Below are 27,836 nucleotides of genomic sequence, written 5' to 3'. Positions count from 1 at the left end.
AATATGAAAGCTCCAGGCGATGATGGAATTTTCCATTTGGCATACTTTCCTGATAAATGGAAAAATGCAAAAGTTGTTCCAATTTTGAATCCGGATAAGATATTTGAATAAAATGATGCCTTACGTCAATACGAACTCAATTTTTGCAGATGTGTAGTTTGGATTTCGCTATGGGCATTCAGCTATTCATCAACTCCTAAGAGTTACCAATTCAATTTGTTCAAACAAATCTGAAGGCTGCTCAACTGGAGTTGGAGTTGTTCCAGACATAGAACAAGTATTCGACAGTGTTCGGCATGAAGGTTTGATTGCCAACTTGATTTTTTTTTATTATTTAACTGACAGAACTCTGCAGGAAAGTTAACAAAATTTCAAATCTGATATTTTCCTTTCTATTTTAGAGAGACCCTCAACACACTTACCTAAGGGTTGCGTCGGGGCAACTTTCTGCATCTCTTTGCATTTTCGGAACAGAGTCTGAATTTCGGGTCATTGGTAGAGATTGCATCGAATTAGACAATGAGACTTATTAGCGTCTTATTAGCTTTTCAAATGATCCCGGTGAAAAGCAATTTCTCATAACAAATGCGATCATTTTGAGAAACCGCTCTACCCACGGCGCAGTTCATTTTCGTTTTTGGCAAACAGCTATTGTCTTCTAAAAAAAAAAACCCCTCGATTGATGTCATAACTTGCACGACTTTGCCACAGACTCCTTCCCTCATTGGTGGTGTTGAATGTGCATCGTTTATTTAAGATACGCTCTTTTTGCAGAAAGTAACAATACTGTCACCGGCTGAGTGGCTAGCTGCAGGCCGCTGAGCGTATAGTAAAAGTAGGTTAACGACGCACAATGCCCTCATGGGAAACGACGAGATCAACGAAAGCCTCGAAACCGGCCAGCTTGGTGACATAGGTACCTACGTAATTCGGCTAAAATTTCGGTGACACAATCGGGAAAAATTCATTAACTCAAATGGTACGTACTTTCCAGTAAAAGTGAGTGCGCTGCAAGATTGCTGGGCGGTTTGCAACTTTTACTACAAAACAATCGACGTCGGTCGGTTGCAAAGTGAGTTAGAAAATCATTACATATCATCAACATGTTGATGAAGTCTATGGCCACTTTGCGCAATTCAATTAACCCCTGGTCGGCGGACCAGGTGGAGGGCGATTAATGGACGGCTGCTGCTCCTTCGCCGGTTACATTATGGGCAAATATGAGGAAAAAGAGGCCTAGCAGTGTACGTACTTAAACTGCATGTATTTACACCTCGGTTTTTTGTTTTCTGGCCAATGTACGCCTCCATTTCGCACACGGCGCTGGTGGTGGTCTTCAGTGCATTACGATTGTGGTTCTGTGTGTCAGGGGGTTGAAAAGGCATTTCTCGAGCAAATTTGAGTCATGTTTGAGTTACTTTTAGTAGCCGTCCATTAAAATACTTTCAAATCGTATCACACCGCTGTGGGCTGCCCCGTTTTTTGCTGTAGATTCGAACTTCTTGTCAGGGTTGTTCCCTCTGAATGCAGATGGCTGTTTGAAGCCAATTCGATTCAAATTCGGTGGAAGGTGAGAGCCATTAGCACCACCGCACCTGTCGTGTGCCAACAGACCCTCGAGTTGGTTCCTTGCTTGATGCTGGAACTAAGCTCTCTATTATACAATCTGAAGGTTCCGACTCAGTGTTTAATTTTTCGGTGGACAGCGACAAAAACAAGCTATGCTTCTTGCCACAAAGCCACCAAGCCGGATGGAACGAAAATAAACAAATTTTACCTTGACTTTCACTACTGGTGCCCGAGTGGCGGTAGAAGATCGATTTCGATTTGGTTATGCGTTTATTAAAACTTCAATCATTACAAAACTACTCAACAGTGATCATCATGAAACAGGTACAGAAGAAATACGATGGCACACGCTCGTACGCTCACTAGAGGGATGTACAGGGATGGTTGCAACTGTCTCCGCTGCTGCCGGCCGAGGAGGCACCGGAAGCGTCGGCTGAGCCTTGGGATGAACCACCGGACGATCCGAGCGATGCATTCAGAACCAAACTGGTGATGCCACCGACGACAGAAGCCACAATGTTACCGATGAAGCCGAACAGATCCGAGCCCTGTGGGAGAAATGGAGTCTAGCATTCTATGCAATCATTCCACAAACACACCAACCTTATGCTCGCCAGCTCCCTCCGCATCCGGGTCGCCCTTCCGTTTCGCTTCCTGCAGTCCGGAAAAGAACTTGTCGATGAAAAGCTTCGGTCTCAGTGGCAAGTCCTCATCGTCTGGGTCCTAACAGGAGCGGGAGAAAATCCCCATTAGAGGTGTAATTCAATCAATCCTAACATTTGAAGTCGACAGAATTTCACGCTTCCTACCACCCATCGCCACCACCGACCGTCACCGACCCAGCTGCATCTCCACCTCGGACGCAACGTGCGTTTAGAGCAATATCCAATTTCAGTATTGCCCTATTGCCTCAACGGCGCGCACAACCATAAACATACGCACTCATCAGACGATTACATGGTTTCATCATTTTATCGTAAAATTATATGCATCATGCATTTTTTTTTCGTCCGTGCTTTGTCTTCGTCTCGCAACGGTCGGTGTTTCGAGTTGGCCACTTTTCGATGCAATAGACTATCTTAGGCTCCGGCCAGCGTTTGAGAATGAGTTGGACCCGCTTGGCGTTTGTCGTAAATGTCAAATCACTGTGGACGCAACTCAGTTTAGGTGATATATGGCAGGAATCGTAAAACACTACCAGGCCGCTTTAAGTGTCGAGTTGGCACTTTAATAAACGAAAATTGTAAATCAGAACGAGATTTATGACTTACAGAACTCAGTGACGCAATGACGGATCCCAAAAAGTTTCCAAAGAAGGCTCCGTTGTTGTCCTAGAAATAAAAAAAAAAAATCAATGACCTCAGCTAATTGCAAGCCGCCTGTACTAAGTGAGATCAAAGCTGGAAATTCTTACAGCGCCTCCGCCGGAGAAACCCTCGATGGCAATACCTACGTAGCTTCCCAACACTTTGCCAAAGTTTTCGTCTCCCTAGAAATAATAAACAGTTCACTTCAATCGTCGTGATTAGCTGCGATCATGTGACGCTACAAACCCCAAGCAGTCCCGCAAGCAATCCGGCTCCCGTACCCAGCAATCCGGGCACGTCCAGACCACCCGGCTGAAAGAAAACCCATCATCAATTTGATCCTTCTAATTGCCCAAAACCCGCATCAACACTTACCCCAAAAAGATTGGTAACCGCAGCCGACAGAGCCCCAACCAGTGCTCCAACATCCGATCCCTCGTCACCGCCACTCAAGTTGGCAATCAATCCCACCAACCCACCGGGTGCCTCTTCCTCCGATTCCGATTCGGACTCGTCTCCATCTCCACCCAGCGTAACCGAAATCCCATTTTCATTGCTATCCTTCCCCTTTTCATCATTCCCACCTGCCTCCTTCTCATCATCATCATCATCATCCTGCCTCCTTCGGAACAACACATCAATGTGGTTCTCCAGATCTCTCTGGACCAGCGTTTCGTAGAAGCTGTAGTCCGGCATCCGGTTGGTACCACCCATGGTGATCTTCGCCTTCACAGCTTCCGTGTTCACCTGATCCATGGTGTGAAGGGCATCGTGACTTTCCAGGAACTGGACCGTTTCCTTGATCTTGGTTGACAGGCTCCGACGCATCTGGTTGATGTGCCTGTTGACCTCCCGTTTGATGAGCTTCAGGTCGTAGTCCGATTGGTTGACATTGATCGTGCCGGGGTTTTTGCGCAGCAACGGCAGGGTGGCACTGGCCGATTGTTTCTCGCGCTGGAATGAATCGGGAAGGAGGATTAAGGGGAAGTTAGAGAAGGTACACACCAAAAATTGGTCAAATCCATCGAGCTAATATTTTGTTTTCAAGAGATCGCAGAAATTTAATTTTGATCGAAAAATTAAACTTAAGGGAAAGGGGACGCCATTATTTTTAGGAAATTCAACAGCAGTGTTTTCATTTAAAACCGTAATTCTGTTATTGAAAATATGTTTACTGTGATTCCGGTAGGCAAGAAGAATGCAATGAATTCTGCATGAATTCTGCATGAATCTGAATTTGTTTTTGAACGACATTTTTATTTTTAATTTTTGAAAATTCATGACGTCTCCTTTCACCTTAAGATTCAGTACACAATGCCTATTGTTATTGCACAAATCACATAAAAAATCCGCAAAACTCTTAAACTTACCAACGCCAATATTCTAATTATTATTTACTATTGAACTATAAAACTAAAAACAATAAACGCTTCCGCTACATATTTTTAAGCGATAAACTTCTTAGAGCAATTGGTTTTATGCTTATGAAACATTACGAGGCCGGCTAATTAAATCTTATTCAATCTTTACCAATGTATATCGCATTTATTCTCAATATTAGATAAAGCGTATCGAAACTCGATTGGAGGGACGGGTACGTAAAAGAAATAATATTAGAGTTTAAGGGAAGACGTGTTGATCAGAAATCTATAACAAACCCTTCTCAAGAGTAGTTGTTATCGTAGGAACAGCACGTTGAACAGGAATTTGGTTGTAATTTTTTGTAAATTAAGGAGTTTGGTGGCCTTGTGGCGACCGATTTTGCTTACTGAGCAGAACATCATGGTTTCAATCGCAAGCTCCTCACATTATACAGTTATACTTTAAAACGACTTTCTTTCATAATATATATATATATGATATAAAGCGAAATGAAATTCGATTGGAGGGATGGGTACGTAAAAGAAGTAATATTTGAGTTTTAGGAAAAACGTGTTGATTGGAAATCCAAATAAAATCAAGAGCAGTTGTTGTTGTCATCGGTGAGGTCGCCGCCGGGGTCGAAACCCAATAACAACAAGCTGAACTAAAACATGATCGTAATTGTTTTGTTATATAATGAGCTCGGTGGCCTAGTGGTAACCGATTTTGCTTACTGGACAAAAGACCGTGGCTTCAAACCCAAGCTCTTTGCGATATTGAATCGGTAGGACATCAATTCAGCATATCGTTTACCAAAACGATTCCTGCTGCAATCACAATCCTTTTATGCAACAGTCCAGTGACTTTTCATGGAAGTGCAGAGGTGTTCTTGGCTTTTATTAAAGCGAGTATTGCGCCAGCATATTCCTACCCATTCCTTTCTTGACCAGCATTTGGCCGTGGTCGGCGCGAGGGTTGCCTAGATTTAGATCACTAATTTTAACACATTGAGGATGATTGCTAGTCCCAAGCAATGTGTAATTACAGCTGATCTGGCAATAACGGAGTTGCATCCTCGGACAGCCAATCATGCTCATGTGTATGCTTATGAAAATGGTATTTTTCAATATGAATTCTTTTCTCCGTTAGGTTTCTTTTTATTGGTTTCCAACATTGTTTTTTTTTTTGGTTTCAACGTCAGGCGAATCCTGTTGAATTATTTTCACGTTTTGTTCATATTACTTTTTGTCTTTTTCAGCCTTCTGTCCTTCATTTATTTCATAATTTGACCTTTTGCACATTAAAACCTTCTATACATTCGAGGTTCATCCCATTTCATGACTTATTGTCATTTACAACTTTTGATCCATTTCGAACTTTGGTCCATTCAGGAACCTGACGTTTGTTTTTTTCCGTAGAGTTTTTTTTTATCTATAATCGGTTGCTGATCTGGCCAAAAGCAGGCCCAGGAGACAATTTATAGTTCCTTAGTGAGTTCACTAAGACAGAAAAAGCCCTGCGAGAGCTGCATATCGTTGTATCTAGTTCTACGCCCCTGTCCTGTTGAGAAGCTGTTCCGAAGACAAGTAGAACCTCCATGAGGCGTTCCATTATTCGTCCCAACATTAGTTCCATCAGTCGCAGCGTTGAACCTGACCATTGGCCACGAAAGGCTTGCCAATGCACATCAAAAATCGACTACATACATCCGAACATTTGTTTATCTCAAATCGAAGACCGGACTAGTTCATGTTGATCTTCGTCAAGCTTCGTCTACAATTTGGACTCCTACATCAACACATGTCAAGCAGCCTTCAGGTTCAATTGGCTTCCATTTTGTAAATTTTAATCCTTTCAAACCAGTAACGTTGGGAGATCACCTTTTTGTGGTGCGTTACTGGTATAAGATCTACCACCGAACCCTAGTCATGACAATTTCAAACTAGCAAATCCATTTCAGTTATCAAAGGTCCACATTTTAGTACTTGTTACTTTTTATGACTTGATCATAGTGACAAGACTCGGGTAGTGACCACTGCCGTTATGCATTTCTATATTGTATATTTCAAATCAAAAATATTGTTTATGTTCATAAATTTCACATAATCCATTGCCCTTTGTCCTTCTCCTTTTCAGTTCCCTCTTCTCTTTTCAGAAAGCGAGTAATGGCGCTATAGCCATAAGTCATAAAAGGCTAGGACAAGAGTTAGTGCTCATGCCCCAACCGTCAGAAGAAAATGAAGCATCACTTAACCTTTCTAGCTTTGATGCTTCCAACGATTAACCAATCATATAATTACCAAAATTGGAACGTACGGTACGAGATGTCCACGTTTCATCCATTTATTGGATTCTGAAAATCGAAGATTTAAACAGGCCCGATGTTTTCTGAATCAGCTTGCCCCTTAAATGCTGCACAGTAGGCCTGGCCGTTTTGATATGTGTGACGCATCTTCGATGGGAAACATATATCAAATAGACAAGAAAAATGATGTAAGTATATATATCATTTTCCAAAATGCTTTCAAGAACTGGCTGTGTTGGTGATGGTGTTAGATTAGATTAGATTAAATTAGATTTTGAACTTTGGTCCATTCAACCTTTTGGTCATTTGACCTTTTGTCCATTCGACTTATTTTCGTTCGTTCTGTTCTCATCGAGTCTCATTAGACAACATGGACACCCCTATTCGGCTGGAGGAATCTTCCAACTCTGTGCTGATCTTAAGACATCCGCGATCAACTACCAATTTCCTATTAAAATAGGTGCACAACTGTTTGCTTCGTTACGTTTACCCTCGTTTGATGTACCTTTGTTCTAGAGACTATGAACAAGGAATTTAAATACAAAAAATCGCTAAGTGGCTGTTCAGAAAACACGAGAATAGTTTTTAAGATATTTTGAATAATCATAATGGTGTCCGACCATTCCCTTTACATTCCCATTCCATTCCATTCCCATTCCATTTCCATTCCATTTCCATTCCATTTCCATTCCATTTCCATTCCATTTCCATTCCATTTCCATTCCATTTCCATTCCATTTCCATTCCATTTCCATTCCATTTCCATTCCATTTCCATTTTATTTCCATTCCATTTCCATTCCATTTCCATTCAATTTCCATTCAATTTCCATTCCATTTCCATTCCATTTCCATTCCATTTCCATTCCATTTCCATTCCATTTCCATTCCATTTCCATTCCATTTCCATTCCATTTCCATTCCATTTCCATTCAATTTCCATTCCATTTCCATTCCATTTCCATTCCATTTCCATTCCATTTCCATTCCATTTCCATTCCATTTCCATTCCATTTCCATTTTATTTCCATTCCATTTCCATTCCATTTCCATTCCATTTCCATTCAATTTCCATTCCATTTCCATTCCATTTCCATTCCATTTCCATTCCATTTCCATTCCATTTCCATTCCATTTCCATTCCATTTCCATGCCATTTCCATTCCATTTCCATTCCATTTCCATTCCATTTCCATTCCATTTCCATTCCATTTCCATTCCATTTCCATTCCATTTCCATTCCATTTCCATTCCATTTCCATTCCATTTCCATTCCATTTCCATTCCATTTCCATTCCATTTCCATTCCATTTCCATTCCATTTCCATTCCATTTCCATTCCATTTCCATTCCATTTCCATTCCATTTCCATTCCATTTCCATTCCATTTCCATTCCATTTCCATTCCATTTCCATTCCATTTCCATTCCATTTCCATTCCATTTCCATTCCATTTCCATTCCATTTCCATTCCATTTCCATTCCATTTCCATTTCATTTCCATTCCATTTCCATTCCATTTCCCATTCTTGGCGTACACAGTTTTGCTCACGAACTGCTCATTTGCTAATAACTTTGCACAGAGTTGACGAAACATAGTTCTGTTTGAAGCAGTCGGTAGAATAGAGTTTATGTTTCTTATAAAAAAGTAAAAAAAGGAGATTTTAATTCTAGTAATAAACTATGTTTGATTTTGCGTTGCAAAAATGAAGTGAGAAATGCTCGCTGCACATCTCGGACTTTATGTGTAAAAATTTATTGGTGTTGATTCAAATGATTAGATCTACCTACTCTTTGCATGTCAACAGTAAACTATGATCCTAATCTAGCAATTACTTTAAAAAAAGACTAAATTTCAACAACTGTGTGAAAAGTAATTAACAAATGAGCAGTTGGTGTGTACAACTGTGCATGCCAAGCATGCCATTTCCATTCCATTCCAAAATGAACAAAATGAAAATAATTTTAGCCATGCAAACAAATTTAGAAAAAAAAACTCTTAACAAATAATTTAAAATTTTAGAATTTGTGAATTAAAGAATTTAATTATTAAAAAAAATTAGAGTCGAAGAATTTTGGAGCATTAGAATTTTCGAGTCAAGGAATTTAATTTTTTTGCCTTTTAGAATTTAAGTATTAAAGAAGTTTTGAATCTTAGAACAAAATAAAAGCATTTACTGCTTTCGCCAGCGCCTCAAGATATTTCATTCGGGAACGGCGAATGGTTTGCTAATTTAAAGCGTAATCAGATGTGTGATTGCCTTCAATTATTGCTTCCAAAATCATACTCCAATTTCTATTAGATAGGGTAAATGGATGTTATGTCGGCCTAAGTGCCCCTTATTTGGGCCCATACATAAATTCAGCAATCGACTTAATTTTCAATAACGACCAAAAATATCCATAAGTACCGTCCCGATGACGCGGTCATCTAGATATCATTGATAAATAGCAGATTTTTAGCAATGGGCCCAATGTTAGATCCATAGGCCAACATTAGAGCCATTTCTCCTATTCCAGTTGTTTCAAATGCTGCTGCAACATTCGGAGATGTGATGTTATTTTTTTAACTGAGGTACCTGTAAGTACAGAAAAAAAGGAGAACCAACCCGGAACAATCGTAAAAGTGATCAATTTGTGAAATTGGTCTTAGAGCTTTGCGGTTTTTTCGAAAGCACTTCTAGAAGGAATTCGAAAGACTCATAGAAGGAATTCGGACTTGTGGCCGGAAAATTAACACAGGAGGCCACTGAGTAACCTTCTGAATGATCCGGATAGACATGAAGTAGACAATTAAGTGGATAGTCTTGGATCCCCAAAGGGCGTCAATGATCGATATCCGACCTCAAGACATCGTGCCCGAACATATTATACGGTATTTATAATCGATTTCTAGCCTCTACAGGTCGTCCCCGTTCCGGAAATACCCATGTTGCAATGATCACTAGGGTCCATTTTTCGGGTCACAAGTTCCAATTATTTGTATTGAGTCCTCTATATGTGCTTTCAAAAAAAAAACGCTGAATTCTTTTGTGAACTGACCACTTTTACGGTTGGTTTGGACCTTCCGAAAAGTTTTTCCGTATGGCCCTCAGGGTACATTTTCCAGTAGCAAGTTCAAATTCATTCTAATGAGTCTTGTAGAAGTCTTTTCGAAAAAACCGTGTAACCTGCCAGCCTGTCACGCTTCCCTTTTTAGTTAATTTGATGGCTTATGCGCCACTCCAAGAGGAGACCATCCAACAAGTTTATGCGTTGCCCGGTTATGAGACCTTCCCTAGGGAGGATCAATTATCCCGAAATGGGGTAAACTGACTGGCCGACTTAAATACGTCCACTGTACTTCACGTGACACGTGTGGGTGCCACTAATCCCGAAAACATGTACACGAGTATGAACAGAAATGACCGAGCAGAAGCTCGTTGGAGGGAGTTCCGACCCGTTTCCGAATAGAGAGATGTCAAATGGTCAGTATCGGGCTGACCTCTTCGTAATATTGAATACCAAAACAAAATAATATCGACCACGGAGCAACATGAAAACCTTAAAAAAAATAACCAAATAACATTCAAAAGGAACAACGGATTACATTTAGTGTATCGAAACGGAAAACGGTTTATTGGGAAACATTTGAACAGTTCTACATGACATAATGCTCCACTCTCATTTTGACGCTATTATAGCACAATGCATTTTATTGTTGCCTGTCTCCTAGCCTGTGTGATATCCTTCTTCCCATGTGCGTGTTCACTATGTGCAGATTCTTCTGTTGTGTTTACTTAGTCGGTGGAATCACACTCCGACATCCATTCGACATCTAGTCCCGTTCATTAATGGGCATACGGGCTCTACTAGTTTGTGCCTCTACGAGTCTAATGGCCATGGACGACACAAACGTATAACATGCATGTTTTTAGTACTCTTCTTCTTCTTCTTCTTCTTCGCATTTCAAGCTTATTGCTTATCGCATATTAGCTTATTGCGTGCTCTCAACTTAGTGTTCGAGATGCACACTTCCACAGTTATTAATTGAGAGCTTTCGATGCCTGTACCATTTTTACATTGGTATAATTGTGTGGCAAGTCCAATCATACTTCTATGCCCAGGGAAGTCGAGACATTTTCCAATCCGAAAAATTCCTAGACCGGACCGGGAATCGAACCCAGCCACCTCCAGCATGGTCTTGCTTTGTAGCTGCGCCTTTACCGACTGAACTAAGGGAGGTTTTTAGTACTCACGACCTAGGATTTTACGCTGCGTTGATGAGGAGACCGGCGGTGGTACCGAAGCTGTTTTGCGCACTACTTCGGTCCGGAAACTACCATCGATGTGATGAACGGCTGTCTCGGGTGTCTTCTACACAAATTCGTGGGCTTACGCGTGGAGCGTGGTACATACGGTCTTCGTCCGGAACTTGTTGCTTTCGCACCGAATCACTAGAATGTGCGTGGATCCGCAAAAAAAACAGAGCTCTAGGCCCAGTTTCATGAATCGACCATTTCCACTGTTGTTTAGGACCTTCCGAAAGCCCACCCAGTACATTCCAGTGACCATGTTTCGGTCACAAGTCCGTATTCGTTCAAATGAGTCTTCTAGAAGTGCTTTCTAGGACCAATTTTATGAATTTACCACATTCACTGCTGTTCGGTATCTTCCGTAAGTTCACCCCGTGGCCGCGGGCTTCATTTTCTGGTCAGAAGTCCTAATTCATTCTAATGAGCCGTTCTATAAGTGCTTTAAAAAAACCGCAGGACTCTACGACCAGTTTCATAAATTGACTGAAATTTTATTTAATCACAGAACAACCTAGACATTTTCAGTTCATGTTACCTGTTCGTCAAACGAAATGATCATTGTTCAGAACGGTGCTGTGGTTGTGGGTAGTTACGAGTAGTCAACGACTATTTAGCTCCAAATCGAAAAAAGTTTACAAAATAGTTAATATATAGCAATCCAAACTTGAAATAAAATGTATACTCCTTTAAATGAGAGAAAAACCTCAAATTTTAAATATTAAAAATACTTTGCTCTTAAGTCGGTTACCTTCGCTACTTCGGTGGCTAGTTTAGAGAGAATAAATGTTAAATTTAAATGGCTACCCAAGTAACCATAGGCACGTTAGCGGCGCCAGTGGTGTAGTGGTAAGCGTGATTACCTCTCATCCCAGCAGGCCTGGGTTCAATCCCAGTCGGCGCCGCCGGGATGTTCTGAGACATAACATTTCTGATCACGTTCATGAGATGTGATGGGTCGATAGGTAGTAGGGTCCAGGTGTGGGAGCTGCCTCCCTGGCCTCGGTAGCATTGGTGCTCAGCACGGAAAACAAGATCGACGGAAAACAAATCAAAGGACAAAAAAAAAAGTGTTGCACTACTGCTTGATTGAAAGTTTCAGTACATTATCAATGGTGTATATTTGCATCGATAATGTATTAGAGTGGGGCTTATTATGTGTGAAAGTGGTTGCGGAATGCTTGCATTCATGAAATGGGCTATTGTAGCTGCGGTAGAGCTGTCACCTTCTAACTCCCGGTTCAAGCTTCTTGCATTCATAAGAAATGATTGCAGGCAGATTTTATCCATAATGCCACAGCCAGACAGTGGGAGTTAGGCCAAGGGCGCATCTTCATTCTAATCTACGATTCCACATACTATTAATAACCTTTTACACATGAGAACCTCCTATCGATCAGAATGAATTGTGCATATGTTTAGGATCAACAAAAATTTTCAGGCGCAAAGGAGCAACAGGATCGAACTGATAACGTTTCTTAATTCCAAAATCTGAAGACTGTTTTATATAATATGTTTAGGTAATGGACAGCAACAACGTACAGATAAACTACTTACAGCTTGAAGATGCTAATTTCAAATAACAGACTGTAGCGGTAATTTTTATACGATAGATGAAGTAGATGAAAGTATAGAGTTGATAGTTCCGTAAGAGTACGGCAGTGTGGAAATTGCATATAGATAGTAGAATAGCGAGCTAGGACAACTTTTAAGGAAGGTACAAATCGGTTTTTTTATCTCTCTTTACCAAACTCCCCCTTTGGAGAGGGATGGTGCGGGGTGACACTGGCTAAAAGAGATGAAAGCCTACCGCTCAAGTACCAACGATGTATTTGAAACAGCTCTACCGATTTTTTAACGCACTTCAGTTGTTATTTGAAGGAAGGCATCCAGTCGTAGGTTTGGAAATTGCAACTATTGAATATACTGAATGACTTGAGGAATGTTTGGAATCACTTCTAAAAGGACTCAATTGGTTCGTAAAAGATTGGGATCACTTCGGAAAGTACCGAATCACTTCGGAATGTATTAGAAATGTCCCGAATCACTTATGAACGTACTGAATCGATTGAGAATTGTTTGGAATCACTTAAGAAAGTATTGAAGAACTTCAGGAAAGATCAACAATACTTCAGAAACATTCGAAATCACCTTGGAAAGCACTGAATCATTACGGAAAGCTCACTTCGGAAAATACTGAATAACTTCAGGAATGTTCGGAATCACTTTGGAAGTACTGAATCGCTTCAGAAAAGCTCATGATCACTTCAGAGAGTACAGAATCATTTCAGAAAGTACTGAACCACTTGAAAAAAATTTGGATTCTCTTCAAAAAGTAAAAAGTTTGAATTGACTACAGAAAGTACTGAATCCTTAACTGAATCACTTCATAAAAATTCAGAATCTCTTCGGAATCACACTTCAGACAATTTTTTGAATCCCTTCAGACAATTTCAGATTCACTTTGGTAAGTACTGAGTCAACGGTGCCGGTGGTGTAGTGGTAAGCGTGATTGCCTCTCACCCCAGCAGGCCTGGGTTCAATCCCAGTCGGCGCCGCCGGGATGTTCTGAGGCATAACATCTCTGATCACGCCTTCCTTCGGATGGGAAGTAAAGCCGTTGGTCCCCGGTTCATGAGTTGATGGGTCGATAGGTAGGGTCCAGGTGTGGGAGCTGCCTTCCTGGCACGTCGGTAGCATTGGTGCTCAGCACGGAAAACAAGATCGACGGAAAAAACAAAGCAAAGGAAAAAAAAAAAAAAAAAAAAGTCTTGAGTCATCCCAGAAAGTATGTCAACATTTCCGCAAGAACAGCATCATTTCGAAAATAACTGAATCAGTTAGATATGCGCTGAATCACTTCAGAAATGTTCGGAATGACTTCGAAAGTACTGAATCATTTCAGAAAGTACTGAAGTCCAAAAAATTCTCCATCAGTACTGAATCACTTCAGGAATGTTTGGAATCACTCTGAAAACAACTGAATCATTCCAGATAGTTTTTAATCCCTTCCGCAAGTACTGAATCACTTCTGAAAGTACTGAACCACTTCAGAAAGGCTCGAAAATTATTCAGATAGTATTGACCGCCTTGAGAAAATTTCTGAATATCTTTGGAAAATACTGAATCTTCCCAGAAAGCTTGTGATCAGTTCCGTTAGAACTGAATTATTTTGGGAAGAACATAATCAATTCACAAAACCTCGGCAAGCTTTTTATCAATTCTCTCAAGTTTGCAATCACTTTCTCAAGAATTAAATTACTTTGTAATAACTGAATCACTTCATAATAGTTTGTAATCCCTTCAGAAAATTTTATATCACTTGAAAAAAATCCGAATCACTTTGTGGAGCTCAGAATCATTCATAAAAAGTTGCAAATCTCTTCGGAAAGTACGGAAACATTTTAGGAACTCACGTAATCTGTACTGTAGTACTGAATTACTGCATACAAGCTTGAACTCACTTCAGAAAATGCTAAATCACTTCGGTACTTACAAATATAAGTAAGCATGAGAATGATTAACCGCTCGCGGTTGATACTCCGTTATTGCCAGGTCACCTGTATTACACAGAGAAGCAACAAACGATGCATGGGACTAGTGTAAAACTTGGTGATCTCATACTTTACAATAGTCAATAACACCACTGGCCGCATGCAAATCTAAGTCAATCAGGGAATGGAAAGGAATGTGTTGACGTGATTCTCGCTTTGTTGGAAACCGAGAAATCCACAAATTTTTCAATAGTTTTTCAACAGAATTCACTTAAGGGAGTATTGGTTCTTATCGTTAAGCCATATTAGCACTCAATTGTGACACATCGAAAAAGGTCTCGATGTTGGCAGCATAGATGAAGTATAGTCAACTCTCCACTAACGCGATATCGAGTTATGGAACCGTAGTAAACATGAATGTCATGACTACTGCGATAGCGAATTTGCATGGGATTGTAATTCTAAAACTCAATAATTCTATAATTCGATGACCCCTTTAATATCGAGCTGTAGGGAGTGCACTGTAGTTTAGAATCACTTTGGAAAAGTTCAGAATCACTTCAGAATGTACTGAATAACTTGAGAAAAAGCTTAGGATCACTTTGAAAAGTACTGAACCATTTCAGAAAAGCTTAGAACGTACACAATCACTTTGAACAGAACTGAACTTTGCAAAAGTTTTGAATCACTTCGGAAAAAATTGGAAATACTGTATCCATATATTCAGCTCATAAAATACTTAATAATTTCAGAAAAGCTTGAGTTCAGTTGTTATAATATTGAAACTCCCAAGGATAGACTCACTTCCAAAAGTGTTACATTTTCTGGACTGATTTAACACTTTCGGCAGTAATGCTAAACAGTGGTTACTCCTACGAGCTCTTGGGAACGTATGAAACAAGAACCTGATATAATCGGAAAAACCTGACACTGAATCAGTAAATTTATTGCCTATTAATGTTTTCAACGGTAACATCACGAACATCTCTGGGGGTTATCAAAAATTTTCGTAGTTTTTTTTTCAGAACTTTGATTTGCTCACTAAAAATTTCTGAAAATGAATCACGTTGTTCTTGAAACTAGGAGAAAATCGAGTAAGAAAACAAAAATTACAATGCTTGGAAAGACAGAACTTTCAGAAATAACGAATAATTTCAAGAAGGATAAAGGGACTTTGTAGATGTTTAAGAAACCAAATGCTACCTTCGTTACCTGTAGAGGATAGTGCTGCGTGAAGTTAACAATTTTACAGATTTTAGTAATACAAACAAATAGTTAAACTACATAACTCTGGATGGGAGATTACCATCAATTACTGTAATTGGTCGAAAGGTACAGTAGCAGCACCTACCTTACCCATGTCCCCTCGAGATCGTAAAGTCAACGATGACAGGAGCACATACCGTGGTAGAGGTAACAATAGTTGCAATTTCCAAACCTACGACTGGATGTCTTCCTTCAGATAATAACTTGAGTGCGGTACAATCGATAGAACTGTTTCAAACACATCGTTGGTACATGAGCGAGTTGTTGATCATCTCTTTTTGCCAATGGTGGCGGGGGGAATACCCCTCACCACCCCTCTTCAACGGGGGAGTTTGGTAAAGAGAGATGATAAAACCAATTTTTACCTTCCAAAAAAGTTGTCCTTGCTCACTTTCTACTCTCTATATACAATTTTCACACTGCCGTACTCTAACGCAACTATCAACTCTATCGCTTCATCTCCTCATCTATCGTATAAAAATTAGCACTTTAGTCTGTTATTTGAAATTATCATCATCAACCATGTGAAAAAGTAAGTTTTCCCATTGAAAATCCTATGTAAAACTAAAACCACTGGCACTAAAATATAGTTACACCGACCGCCCTGACATTTAAAACAGTTACTTTAGGACCTAAAAGCCCCCGGAAATCATACTGGAACTGGAATTTGAATTTTGTCCCACCCTAATATGTAGACGTGCATTATCGATTATGATGACATCGATCACGCAGTTTGGCATTGTCCGGGTACTGACGCCTCCAGAGCACGTCTATTGGATAAACTAGTAGCCCAAGGTAGACAACCCTTGCGTGAAGTAAGAGATGTATTGGGATCCCGAGATCCTTCCTACGAGCCATCTACGAATTCCTTTTTTGTCTGATGTTAGAGTTTGATGTGATCATCCCCTCCTTTCCAAACAATGTCTCGCCATTGTGTCCCAGTCTTATTATCCTCCTGTTTTTGTGCTACTTGCCCCTGCCCAGTCAGCATTTGGTCAACCGTCCAAGAGTAGATTCTGAAGGAGGCTTAGGAAACCAACTCCCTACCTAATTCTTTCCAATCTAAATTGTTACCCATTAACCTCGAGCCCGCCACGAGTAATTGGTACCCAATACTAACCTAAAAAAAAAGGAATTCCTGGCTCGATCATCTCCGAGTTTTCTGAAACTTTGCATAATTGTTTGCCATTCACTTTTTTTTTCTAAAATGTGGCCACTTTGCATCACTCAATTTGAAGTTCATTGACGTATTAGAGTTTGTTCTACAGAATCATACCATTAAAACGTCACTTCCAATCGAAATGGCGTCCAGGAAAAAGTTATAGGATTTTTTTTCTGGAAAAAAAATGGGAGGTAAAATTCAAAGAATTTTGGGTAAAAAATAAAAAAATAGTGCTAAAAACTTCCGAAACTAAAAAATACACCTTCAATTATTTTCAATGTTTCTCATTGAAAAGTTAATAAGAAATGCTACCTTTTTGTGAGAACTCCAAGTTAGACATTAAAAAATGAAATGTTAAAGTCCTGAAATAAAAACTTTTGGGCAGATGTTTGAGCTTTTTGAAGTGTTTTTTTTTTTTTTTTTTTTTTTTTTTTTTTTTTTTTTTTTTTTTTTATTTACACAGAAAATGATTTTTGAATGTCAAGAAAAATGATAGATGTATCATTTTCCAGGATTCTTTCAATTACTGGCTGTGTATGTGTAGACTAGACTAGACTAGACAGAAAATGATTTTTGAATGTTTAAAACATGGTTTCTGTGCAAAATTATTCAATAAAATCTTAATTCAGAAAGTTCGAACACTTGTCCAAAAGTTATTGATTTAGGATTCACCTGAATAGATTTACCGTGATTTTTTTTTAAACATAGGACAACGTTTGTGATTTATATATGGGGGTACACTTTGTGAAAACCAAAAATGGAAAATGTAACGAAATTATGAAAGATTTTGAACGTAAATAACTCAGCTGTCCCTCGATCAATTTCAATAATTTTATCACCAATAGATCAGAAATATTGGTAGTACTGTAACAAAGTCAGCGAAAATATGGAAAATTTCAAGCATTGTTCGAAAGCATCGAAATAAATCGAAATAAAAAAATATAATAGTGAAGAAACTTTGGCATACTATTTAGACATTTGCGATCAGTTAAATTTGGCAGTGAATATGGCATTTGAGGAGTATAATTTAAAAACTGAACTTGAAATAAAATCTTGTCCTAGGAACTTCTTCAATTATGTGAAAATCAAATTAAAAACTGATAATCTAAGATGCATTTGGACGATAGGGTAGGTGAGAACTTGGATGAAATCTATTCTACGTTTTCAGAAAAAGACCGTGACCGTAAATATTTTGAATCTTCAAGTGACATCAGTGTTAGTCAAATCAAGGTTCATGATATCTTAAAGGGTTTAAACAATTTAGATGCATCGAAAGGTCCTGGCCCTGACGGTGTTCCGCCAGTTTTTATGAAAACTTTAGCAACTGAACTCACTGCTCCATTATTTTGGATTTTCAATATGTCACTGGAATCCGGAAACTTCCCTAAAATATGGAAAAACTCGTTTTTAGTGCCTATCTTTAAATCGGGCAAAAAATCCGACATACGTAATCATCGTGGTATAGCTATTATCTCTTGCATTCCGAAACTTTTCGAGGCGATTGTAAATGAAAAACTCTTTCTTTAAATTGAAAACAGAATAACTACTACGCAACATGGCTTTTTTAAAGGCCGTTCAACAACTACGAATTTGCTCGAATTAATTAATTATTCCTTGAAGGCAATGGATAACGGAAACCATGTTGAAGTGTTGTACACAGATTTCAGCAAAGCATTTGATCGAATTGACATACCCATGCTTCTTTTTAAACTTCAAAAATGGGAATTCATTACACACTTCTCAAGTGGCTTGAATCATACTTAATTGACTGCCATCAAATAGTAAAATACAAAAGAAAGACATCATATCCCGTTGATGTCACTTTAGGAGTTCCTCAAAGCTCCCATTTAGGTCCACTTTTATTTATTCTCTTCGATAATGACATATCGTGCAATATTAAGAAATTGAATTTTAATCTATGCTGACGACATTAAACCTTTTTTTTCGAAATAAAAGATGCAAAAGATATCAACACATTCAAAGAGGAAATACAGATATTCCATGCTTGGTGTCATAAAAGCCTGCTAAAATTGAATATAAAAATATGTAAATCAATTAACATTAGTAGAAAACGAATCCTACCCGATATAACAATCACTTTAGGAAACCAGATCGTAGAATAGTGTGTTCGAGTCAGGGATCTAGGTGTTATTTTTGGACTCAAAACTTACTTTCACAGATCATTATAACACAATTATTAACAGAGCTAATAACATGCTTGGTTTCATAAAACGTTTCTGCTATAACTTTCACGATCCGTATACGATAAAAACATTGTACATTGCTTATGTAAGGCCGATATTAGAATATTGCAGCATAGTTTGGTCTCCTTTTTCAATCACACACGAATAACACACATTCATTGAAACGTTTGTTGTTCTCGATGATAGAAGAGCATAACAAAAAATGTTCGAAATAGGTCAGTGAAGCCATGGTCATCCAAAGAGGAAATCGATGAAGAGAATTAACTTTCATCCCTCGGCTTCTAAGTCCCTTAATTCAGTCGTCATCATAGCAATGAAAAGTAGCATCGCACCCCTTTTGGATCTTGGATTACACTTGCTGGTTGAAACTCTGCTTTTCGGCATTTTCGAAGGACTACAAAAAAAACATGAAATTACAATTTTTTATAGGGATGCCTAAGAGTTATTCGAATAAATATTTATCGAATTTTAAATTATTCTAGCGCGTAACTGACATCCCTTCTTTTTTCTACTCGTTTGATTTAGCGCAGTAGAGAAAATAAATAAAATTAATAATTTATCTGAACAGGCATAGAGAAGAACCATGACGTGGAACAGGATCATAAATTCGCCGAAAAAAGTTTTAAGCCTCTTTCTGTTAAAAGTGGACCTTATACGATTGCTTTTATTGTACATCGATTTTGACAAAATTTCTGTAGTCACATCATCAATATTATTGTCAATAATTCCCTTTCACGTCAATGTATTGATACGAGTGGGGTTCGCTAAGGCTAAAATTTACCAAATTGTTGGGAGAAGGAGTTTAACGAGAAAAACTAAAAAAGGGGAGGAGTTTTAGCTAGGTGGACACTGATATTCCACCGTCTGTTTCTATGCAACGCATAATTTACTGCAGAAAGTCACAGCAGATGAAGTGTATAATAAAATACCCAAAATGGGTGGGGCATGATTTTCTAACTCTCGAAAAATGATAATTTTTTCATGTCCGATTGATAAGCGACAAAACCGTAGAAAGAGGAGGAACTTCAGCTGATATACCCTTAATTGTTGCTTTCTATGAGATGGATGAGATGATGAGAGGCAAAAATCGTCTCCTCGCAGTGGCAAGGCCACAGAAATAGAACGCAACCGTTCGAAAAAAAAAAAAAAAACTGGTATCATTACCATGGCAACGAAAACTAATGAGCATTTTATGGCATTTAACAGAATTTTCGAGATGGCTGACGAGGGAAAATACATCCGGGAGCGGAGAAACGAGGAAGAAAATCGCAGACGACGAACACCGTTTGACGGGTCTGATTCGGATGAAGACGAACGGACAGTGAAAGTGGCGACAGCATAGAAGACGGCGATAATCCGACGGATCACGAAGGAGCATCTAGCGAGTTTGGCTCGGAAGATGACTGCAACACGGAATCAGATAGCGGAGGTGGCATGGCACATCCTACAGAACTACCGATTGACGAAACTGACGCTCGAGGAAGGCAAGCGAACTTGTTATCAAGCACAGCCATTCGGTCGGACAACGCCCCTGGAACAGCGGTAGGCAACGTTACCGTCGACCGAATTGAAAAATTAGAGCAAATGCTTGAAACGCGATGCGGACTTGGACCAGCTCCAACGCACCGGTATCCTCTGCAGCCGAGTATGGATCATGCAGCGTTCGTTGGGAAAACATTAAACCTTTGGGAGGATGTGGGAGGCTTGGAATTCTTATATTGAGAATTTCGAGATTGCCCTCTCCCTCAGCAATGCTCGGGACCCAGTGCGCAAAACGCAGCTACTTTTCTTCTCCATGGGAGAGTAGCTGCAAAACATCGTTCGAGCGGCAAAGCTTCGTCCCAGCTTATCCCGGCCGGATTGTTACGAAGAGTTAGTGAGAAACGTTGACGAATACTTCAGATCGATGACCGACACGGCCGCAGAGCACGAGGCATTCTCAAATATGAGGCAGCAAAAAGAAGAGCCAGCAGTTACATTCCATGCACGGTTGATGGCAAAGGTGAGGCTTTGCGGCTACAGTACAGTGAGTCTGATCAAGAAAGGTTTGTAAGAGCGCAATTGATCAAGGGACTGATGAACCAGGAAATAACCCGGGCTGCTCGAATCTATGGACATGACATCAATTACATTGTCCAAGCAGCAACACGCAACGAAGCATATCAGCAAGAAGCAGGCTCCCCAGCTAATGTCAAAATAGCACCGCTGAACTTACCAAGTGAAGGAACAAATCTAAAACGCAGCAACCCGAACCCAGAGGAAATTGAATCCAGGTCAAAACAACCACGAGGACCAAGGGCACACCCTGGAAGTCGGCGTTCTCGCTGCTCCAAGTGTAATCGGTTTGACCACAAGTATGGAACATGCCCAGCGACATTCAATAGCTGACCAAAGCTCCTCCCATTTGGTAGTGTCGTTAGCATGTAGTGTTTCGTTCGATGTCCAGTGCCAAATTATCTCCGTTCCTATAGTTGCGGTACGATAGAAGCGTTAGGTTCCTATAGTTGTGTATTGGTCTCCATGCACAACTATAGCAACCTAACGCGTCTAACTTACCGCTACTATAGGAGCGTTTCCCCTAGTATCTTTGCATCCCTCAAGTGAATCACATTTCATCGTCATTATTATCTTCAAAATTTTGAAGACGACAACTTTGACTCGTCGTTCGAGAGAAAGCCGTGCTCCTGTCAATTCTAGTTCCTGCATTTCCAAGCATCAAATTGCCGCTCTTATGGAGTATTTTGTGGACAACCGTTCGAGAGGAAGCCGTCTGCCTGCCATTTCTGGTTCCTGCAATTGCAAGCAGCAAATTGTTGCTCTCATAAAGGCTTTTGTGTACGACCAGAAGCAGAAGACCAGCCGAACTCGCCTGAGAAAACGGAGAAACAGCAAACTATTCATGGACCGGAAAATTGGGGTACTTGGTAACAAACTGTTTGTTACCTTCAGCGTGCCGCTCATTTCTGCTCACCTGCCACATCTGATAAGGTTGAATCGCTGATGGAATTTACACAAATGGTCCTTTTCAGAGCCCCCAATTTATCTTCAAGATAGAGGTTGATAGGACAGAACTACTCAGAGTTGGTTCAATGGACCGAGTAGCTCAATTTACCGCAAAATATGATCGATGGTTCAGAGATTCAAAGCTAGACACCACCTATTTTTATTGACAATACCTACTGACATTGTCTGCAGTTGTGACCGCAAAAGAACAAATATTTGCTACGGTGACCACAAGATAAGCAGCAGTGTAAAAGGATGCAACCAAGCTTCTAATCCTGAAGCAATCGGGCTCTTCTGAGTGCCCATTTCTCGTAGTGAAGTTGAGGTATCCTTCGCTGCGCCTTTCCAACCACCGGGTCAACCAGTGCCCAGCAGTAGCCAGGACAAGACGCTTTCAAGTGCCCATTCGTCGTTGAGGTATCCCGTCCCAACCCGTTGTAGCCACCTAGTCAACCCATGTCCAGCAGCAGCCGCACCGAGACTCTTGCGAGTGCCCAATCATTGAATCGAAGAATATGTAGGATTGTCCGGTCCAATTTGCTGATCTAGCTGCCTACACGTCATCATCATCTTCGAAAGGCTTTAAGCCTCTACTACCATCGGCCCTTTTCAGGGTCACCAAGATTTTCCAAAAGAGTTAAATTTCTGAACATGACCCAACTAAAATTCATATCAAAAGATTCTTTTCAGGGCAATCATAGTCATATTAAAGAGTATAAACAGAGAGAACCCTCTCTCAAATTCCTATTCCTAAACAAAACACAAGCTCCTGCTGCAGTTAACAAACGTCACCATTGCGTACCCCATAGGACTGTCCCTTGTAGTTTTTTTATGTAAGCAATAATTTTTTTCCTATGATTTTGTCCCTGACGTTATTTAGGATGGAAGTGACGTTTTTGAGATATAATTTGATGGAAAATATCGAATGAGTCATTGTGAATTCTTATGCGAGATTCTAAATGGCCGAATTTGAGCTCAAATGTAAATGATTGCTATAAAAACCAACTATGCAAAGTTTCAAGCAAATCCAAAAAGTGGCATCAGATCGATTCGTCATTTGGTAAGGAACTTTTTAAAAATTTTACGGGCCGTTAGTTTTTCGGTCATATCTTAAAAACGGTAAGAGACACCGCTCTGAATTTTCACCATTGAACGATAAGAAATTTTCAAGCATAACAAAAATCATTAAAAAAAACATTTCATTGCACGGACAATGGGTTTTCCTGATTGCCTTTGCAATCCTCCTCTATCATGAAAATGAACATGGAAAACATTTTTCAGATTGTATATTTTTATGGATTGCTGAGCTTTTAGTAAACAACATTCATTCAACGAAGCTTGATTCATGAGTTATGCATTTTTAAAGTCCGAGATGTCCGGGATTTATCACCCCGAATTTTACGAATTTTGTTTTCGTTCATATAATCATAAACTCTACCTGTGGATAAAATTTCCCAAACTTCTGAGACCCTTTGGCCCAAACCTGACCTATAATAAAAATATCCCCCTTTCATACAAAAGCATGTTTGTATGGCAGGCTTCAAGTAACATCTTTAAACTCTCAGTAGTTTCGAAAATACTCTTGTTCTGTGTCACAATGAATGACATACACTAGCCACTAGTTCGCAGAAACAACGCGTCTGAATTCACGGTTGCACTTAATGAGCAAAAACAAGATTTTGTCGCACTTCCACTTTTATTATTTTTGTCATGACGATCACTTAACCTTTGAATTACAAATAAGCTTTTTGTGTTTATTTTTTTTTCCCAAAGCATCTCTCACTGAGTCATAATTCAAAATTGAAAATGATGACTTCCGCGCCATACGCTGCGAACTTCCATCCATCGGTTTTACGAAACTTGAGCGGAAACTTTTGTTCAAACACGGACACTTTTCCACCGTAATTTTCAATTTACATTCAATCAAACCATGCTAACCGAACCGAATCGAAACCAATCAATACTCGAGCCTTCCAACTGTCCGTTCCAAAACCAATCAAATTCAAAAACATTCAAAAACGCACACCCGTGTTTTTCCATATCATTGCCATACCTCGGACAGTTTTCTCATTTCACGCCTATACTGCTCGTAGGTCATCGGCTGGCTGGCCAAATCCAGCGCACCGTTCAGAATGCCGATGGCCACCTTGTCCCGTTCCATGCTCCGCTCGAGGGCGGCCACCTTGCGTGTTTTGACGTCGAATTTCGTCACCCCGAAGGTCCGGCTCAGGTCCTGCAGCTGCCGGTTGAGTTTCTTTTCCATTGCGGCTTCACCTTGGACGGCACCGAAGAGGATCCCGATCATGGCCACCCGTTTGAGATCTTGCTCGATCATCGATTGGCCCACGGTGGGCGATGGTGAGGTGGCGTTTTCCGACGTGGTCACTACAACTGGGGTCACCTGGGGGTAGCTTAGAACTGAACTCAGGGAGCTTCCGAGAACGAACAGAACGATTAGCCACTGGAACTTCATCGCGAACGGAGGTTGGAGGTTAGGTTACTGACTGGAAACGAAGTTGACAATTGATCGGAATTTATACGGAAAATCGATGGAAACCAAACGGAGCCCGGAAAGGATATGTGGTAATCCATAATCATATGATAGCCAGTATGTGACATCGCATTGATTGGTTGACGTTTAGAATTGGCAGAAGTTCTCAACCATCCGCAACCATTTAGCGGTATTCCACGGTTGATTGAAGCGATTTGCGATGGTTGTGTGCGGGTAGCGAGAGAACTTCTTTGCGTGAAGCCCAGCTACGGTTGGTAGATCGCGAAGGGCATGCGTAGCGTGTGTGGGGGTCTTCTCTTGTCGGTGATTTTATTCATACGGTTTTGGCACTGATGAGCATGTACTCGTTGAGGTTAATGAACGTGTGAAGTGCTTGAAGTCAGTATGCAAATGTTTGCAAGCATGAATTATTTCACATGCACCGGCTAATGAAGACTGGCAGTTTAGAATGCTGAGCTAAACTAAATGAACAAAGACGTCATTAATCAAACAGGGTCTTCAAAAATTGCTGCCATTGGTTAGGAAACCTTTGTTGGATCAGACTACAACGATGCTGGAGGACAGCAAAGCTTGCGACAAGAGAAATTTAAAACTTACTCAACCATAAAATCTCTCAGTACCGTCTGTGACGTTCTATAGGCCAACAATTGTTATTTATGTCTGGTGGGCAAAATAAAAAAAAAATCCAAAATCAGGAACGGTCGAAAATCACTGCTGATCTTAAGATCAGCAACATCACAAACAGAAAATCACGGTTGATTTTAACCTTAGCTGATTTTGAGGTAACAAAATCACTAAATGGAAAATCAATACCTTGGTATTACAGTCAAAGTAAGAAACCGACATCTGCCGCTATTTTGGAATCCAATATGCACAGCCTAAAATAAATTTTAATTTCACATCAAAGTGGATGCACTTCAATCGTGTTGAAAATATGGTGTAATATTACTTGCCAAAAAGGACAAAATTATCATTAATACAGTGCATGAACTGACATTACGCTGGTTTTAGTGCATTTGTTTATTTTACTTAATGAGTAAAAGTGCAAAATCGACATCCGCCTCCATTTTGGAATCCAAGATGGTGGACCAAAATCCAATATCGTTGTTTCCGGACAGCGAATATTCATCTAAATCCATGCAATATGGGTATTAGACTGATGCAAAATTTGAAATTTTTGCTCCACAGTGTTCAAACGGTTTCAAATCGGGTCCTGATTATCCTCCGAAAGTTTAAACTCATTTGATAAGAAACTAACTTGTCACAAACCATTTCAAGTTTATATGGAAATTACTATGGGAAAACAAAACTTTTTTGTTCATTGTCTTCTGCTCTTTTTCAATATTGTACTGTTAAAAAGTTCTATTGCTATTCTCATTGGAATTTCTATCAGCTACAACTTTGCAGGAAATCGTTTTTCAGCCAAACGTCAAATTAAATAGTTATTAATTGTTTAAGAGATTGATAATCTTATGGCAAGACTAAGCAACTGTATTGTGGGCAACACTGCATTCTGCAGTGTGACATAGTAGCCATGATTTTTATCCTCTATTCTACGCGCCATGAACACCAATGTTGCCTGCTGAACAGTTGATTGAGCATAATCATTAGACATCAGTGACTTGAATCATTAATAACTTTTGTTTCTTGCATTTGATCGAAAACTGGTCTGGAACAAAACTGTAGCTGAGAAAATTTTCAACAAGCTCAGCTATCATTTTCTAAAGTAGAGTGAACTGGTGAATTTTTAGATAGATATGAACCGAAATTACTGTTTCTTCATAGTAATTCCCATATAAACATCAAATGGTTTGCGCCAAGTCAGTTTCTTATTCAAATTTTGTGAGGCTAATCTGGCCTCAATTTGGAACCGTTTGAGCACTGTGGAGCGAAAATTTCAAATTTTGCATCAGTCTAATGGGTATCAATGGAATGGGCTCGATGAGTAGATGTGGAAAATCGACATCTGCTGCCATTTTGGAATCCAATATGGCAGACCAAAATCCAACATGGCAGCCTCCGGACAACGTAAATGCATCTAAAACCATACAATATGGGTATCTATAGAAAAGGCTTGATAAATTGAAGTGAAAAACTGGCATCCATCGCCATTTTGGAATCCAAGATGGTGGACCAAAATCCAAGATAGCAGCCTCCGGCCTGCGTATATGAATCTAAACCGATGCAATATGGGTATCTATAGAAAGGGATCGATGAGTCAAAGTGGAAAATTGACATCCGTCGCAATTTTGGCATCCCTGTTTAAGGAAATCAACCTTTTTATGAGACGTTTGTGAATTAAAAAAAATAAATATAAAGGTCAATGACATGGTCGTTAATAAATTCAAAAATCTTAATCCTGGAGAATCTGGAAAAATATCGATGAAATGCAAAAATAAATTACTCCGGTATGTTTAACACAATTCTCTGGGAGAGACATGAAATTAAATCAGCTGTAGTGGATCTTTTTCACTTCGAAATGGGATCGGAAGATACTGAAAACGAAACGTTTATAGATAAAATCAAATATTTTACACTCTCAATCCTAACAGCTATAACAGATGAAATTACAAGGAAATAGAAAAAGTGTTTTTTGCCTCTAAAATTAAGCTCGATCGAAAAATTCAAAGCAATAATTTCACATGTATTCATTATATTTTTGATTATTTTGTGAATAAAGCATCCTTCAAAATGGGCTTAAAACCATTCATTCGAACAGTGAACCAGCTCCTTTTTCAATGAAAATTAAATTAAGTGCTACTCAATCAAATTGTACAAAAATAATTAATTCCATAAATGTGCCTTTTCATAACATCTTTGGATGCTTATATCAAAAGACAGAATTGATCTATATCAAAACTTAGTGATTCACATCAGCGTTCATAACGTCAAAATAAAGATCTGATTTATTTGAATGATTTTGCCCAAGATTATGCAATGAATCATCGATAGAATACTTCTATAAAAAAATAAAATTTATCTATATAAAAGGGTGTTCTAGATCAAAACCAGTGATGTCAAAAGATAGCTTCTATCTATATGGACAATTTTGCTATAAATGCTTGTACCAAAATAAAGAACTGATCTAGAGTTATTTACGTTGGAACATCCACCACATAACCCAGCAGCGGACTTTGCCACAGCGAGCCACAGCACCACCTGAGTAGGCGGATCGTCAACCTAGCAACGGACTTTGATACGGCCAGCCCATCGATTTCATCGAGAATCACGGTCAACATATTAAGCTTATAAGTAGGACCAATCATGACAGGAACGTGGTCAGTTAGTATTGTTAGTTAAGTGAATTACGTTCTAAGTGCAAAACTGTATGTAAGAGTAAATCATTAGTGAAAATTAATGT

At 39.5% G+C, this 27,836-nt stretch overlaps 1 protein-coding gene across 1 annotated transcript; it reads right to left on the bottom strand.

The window, feature by feature from the left end:
• Window positions 1-1,931: 1,931 nt before the first annotated feature.
• On the bottom strand, window positions 1,932-24,436 carry LOC135712247 (uncharacterized). The gene is made up of 7 exons (XM_065235205.1): window positions 24,017-24,436; window positions 3,252-3,830; window positions 3,123-3,188; window positions 2,984-3,058; window positions 2,841-2,900; window positions 2,173-2,292; window positions 1,932-2,117 (listed from the first exon to the last, which is right to left on the bottom strand). Exons 1-7 carry the CDS (start codon window positions 24,434-24,436, stop codon window positions 1,932-1,934), a joined length of 1,506 nt encoding a protein of 501 aa, XP_065091277.1.
• Between the last annotated feature and the right edge of the window lie 3,400 nt (window positions 24,437-27,836).

Source organism: Ochlerotatus camptorhynchus, unplaced genomic scaffold (assembly GCF_037179485.1).
Source record: "Ochlerotatus camptorhynchus isolate MF236.1 unplaced genomic scaffold, CSIRO-AGI_Acam_v1.1 ptg000467l, whole genome shotgun sequence".
Taxonomy (NCBI): domain Eukaryota; kingdom Metazoa; phylum Arthropoda; class Insecta; order Diptera; family Culicidae; genus Ochlerotatus; species Ochlerotatus camptorhynchus.
This window is presented reverse-complemented; position numbering and strand designations above follow the sequence as displayed.

Bases quoted from the DNA above. Each gene is read 5' to 3' on its own strand.
- LOC135712247 (XM_065235205.1), bottom strand. From the start codon at position 24,436: ATGAAGTTCCAGTGGCTAATCGTTCTGTTCGTTCTCGGAAGCTCCCTG. The intron at 3,059-3,122 runs GTTTGTAGCGTC...TATTATTTCTAG, and splicing joins TGCTTGCGGGACTGCTTGGG to GGAGACGAAAACTTTGGCAA. The intron at 2,901-2,983 runs GTAAGAATTTCC...TTTTATTTCTAG, and splicing joins GTTTCTCCGGCGGAGGCGCT to GACAACAACGGAGCCTTCTT.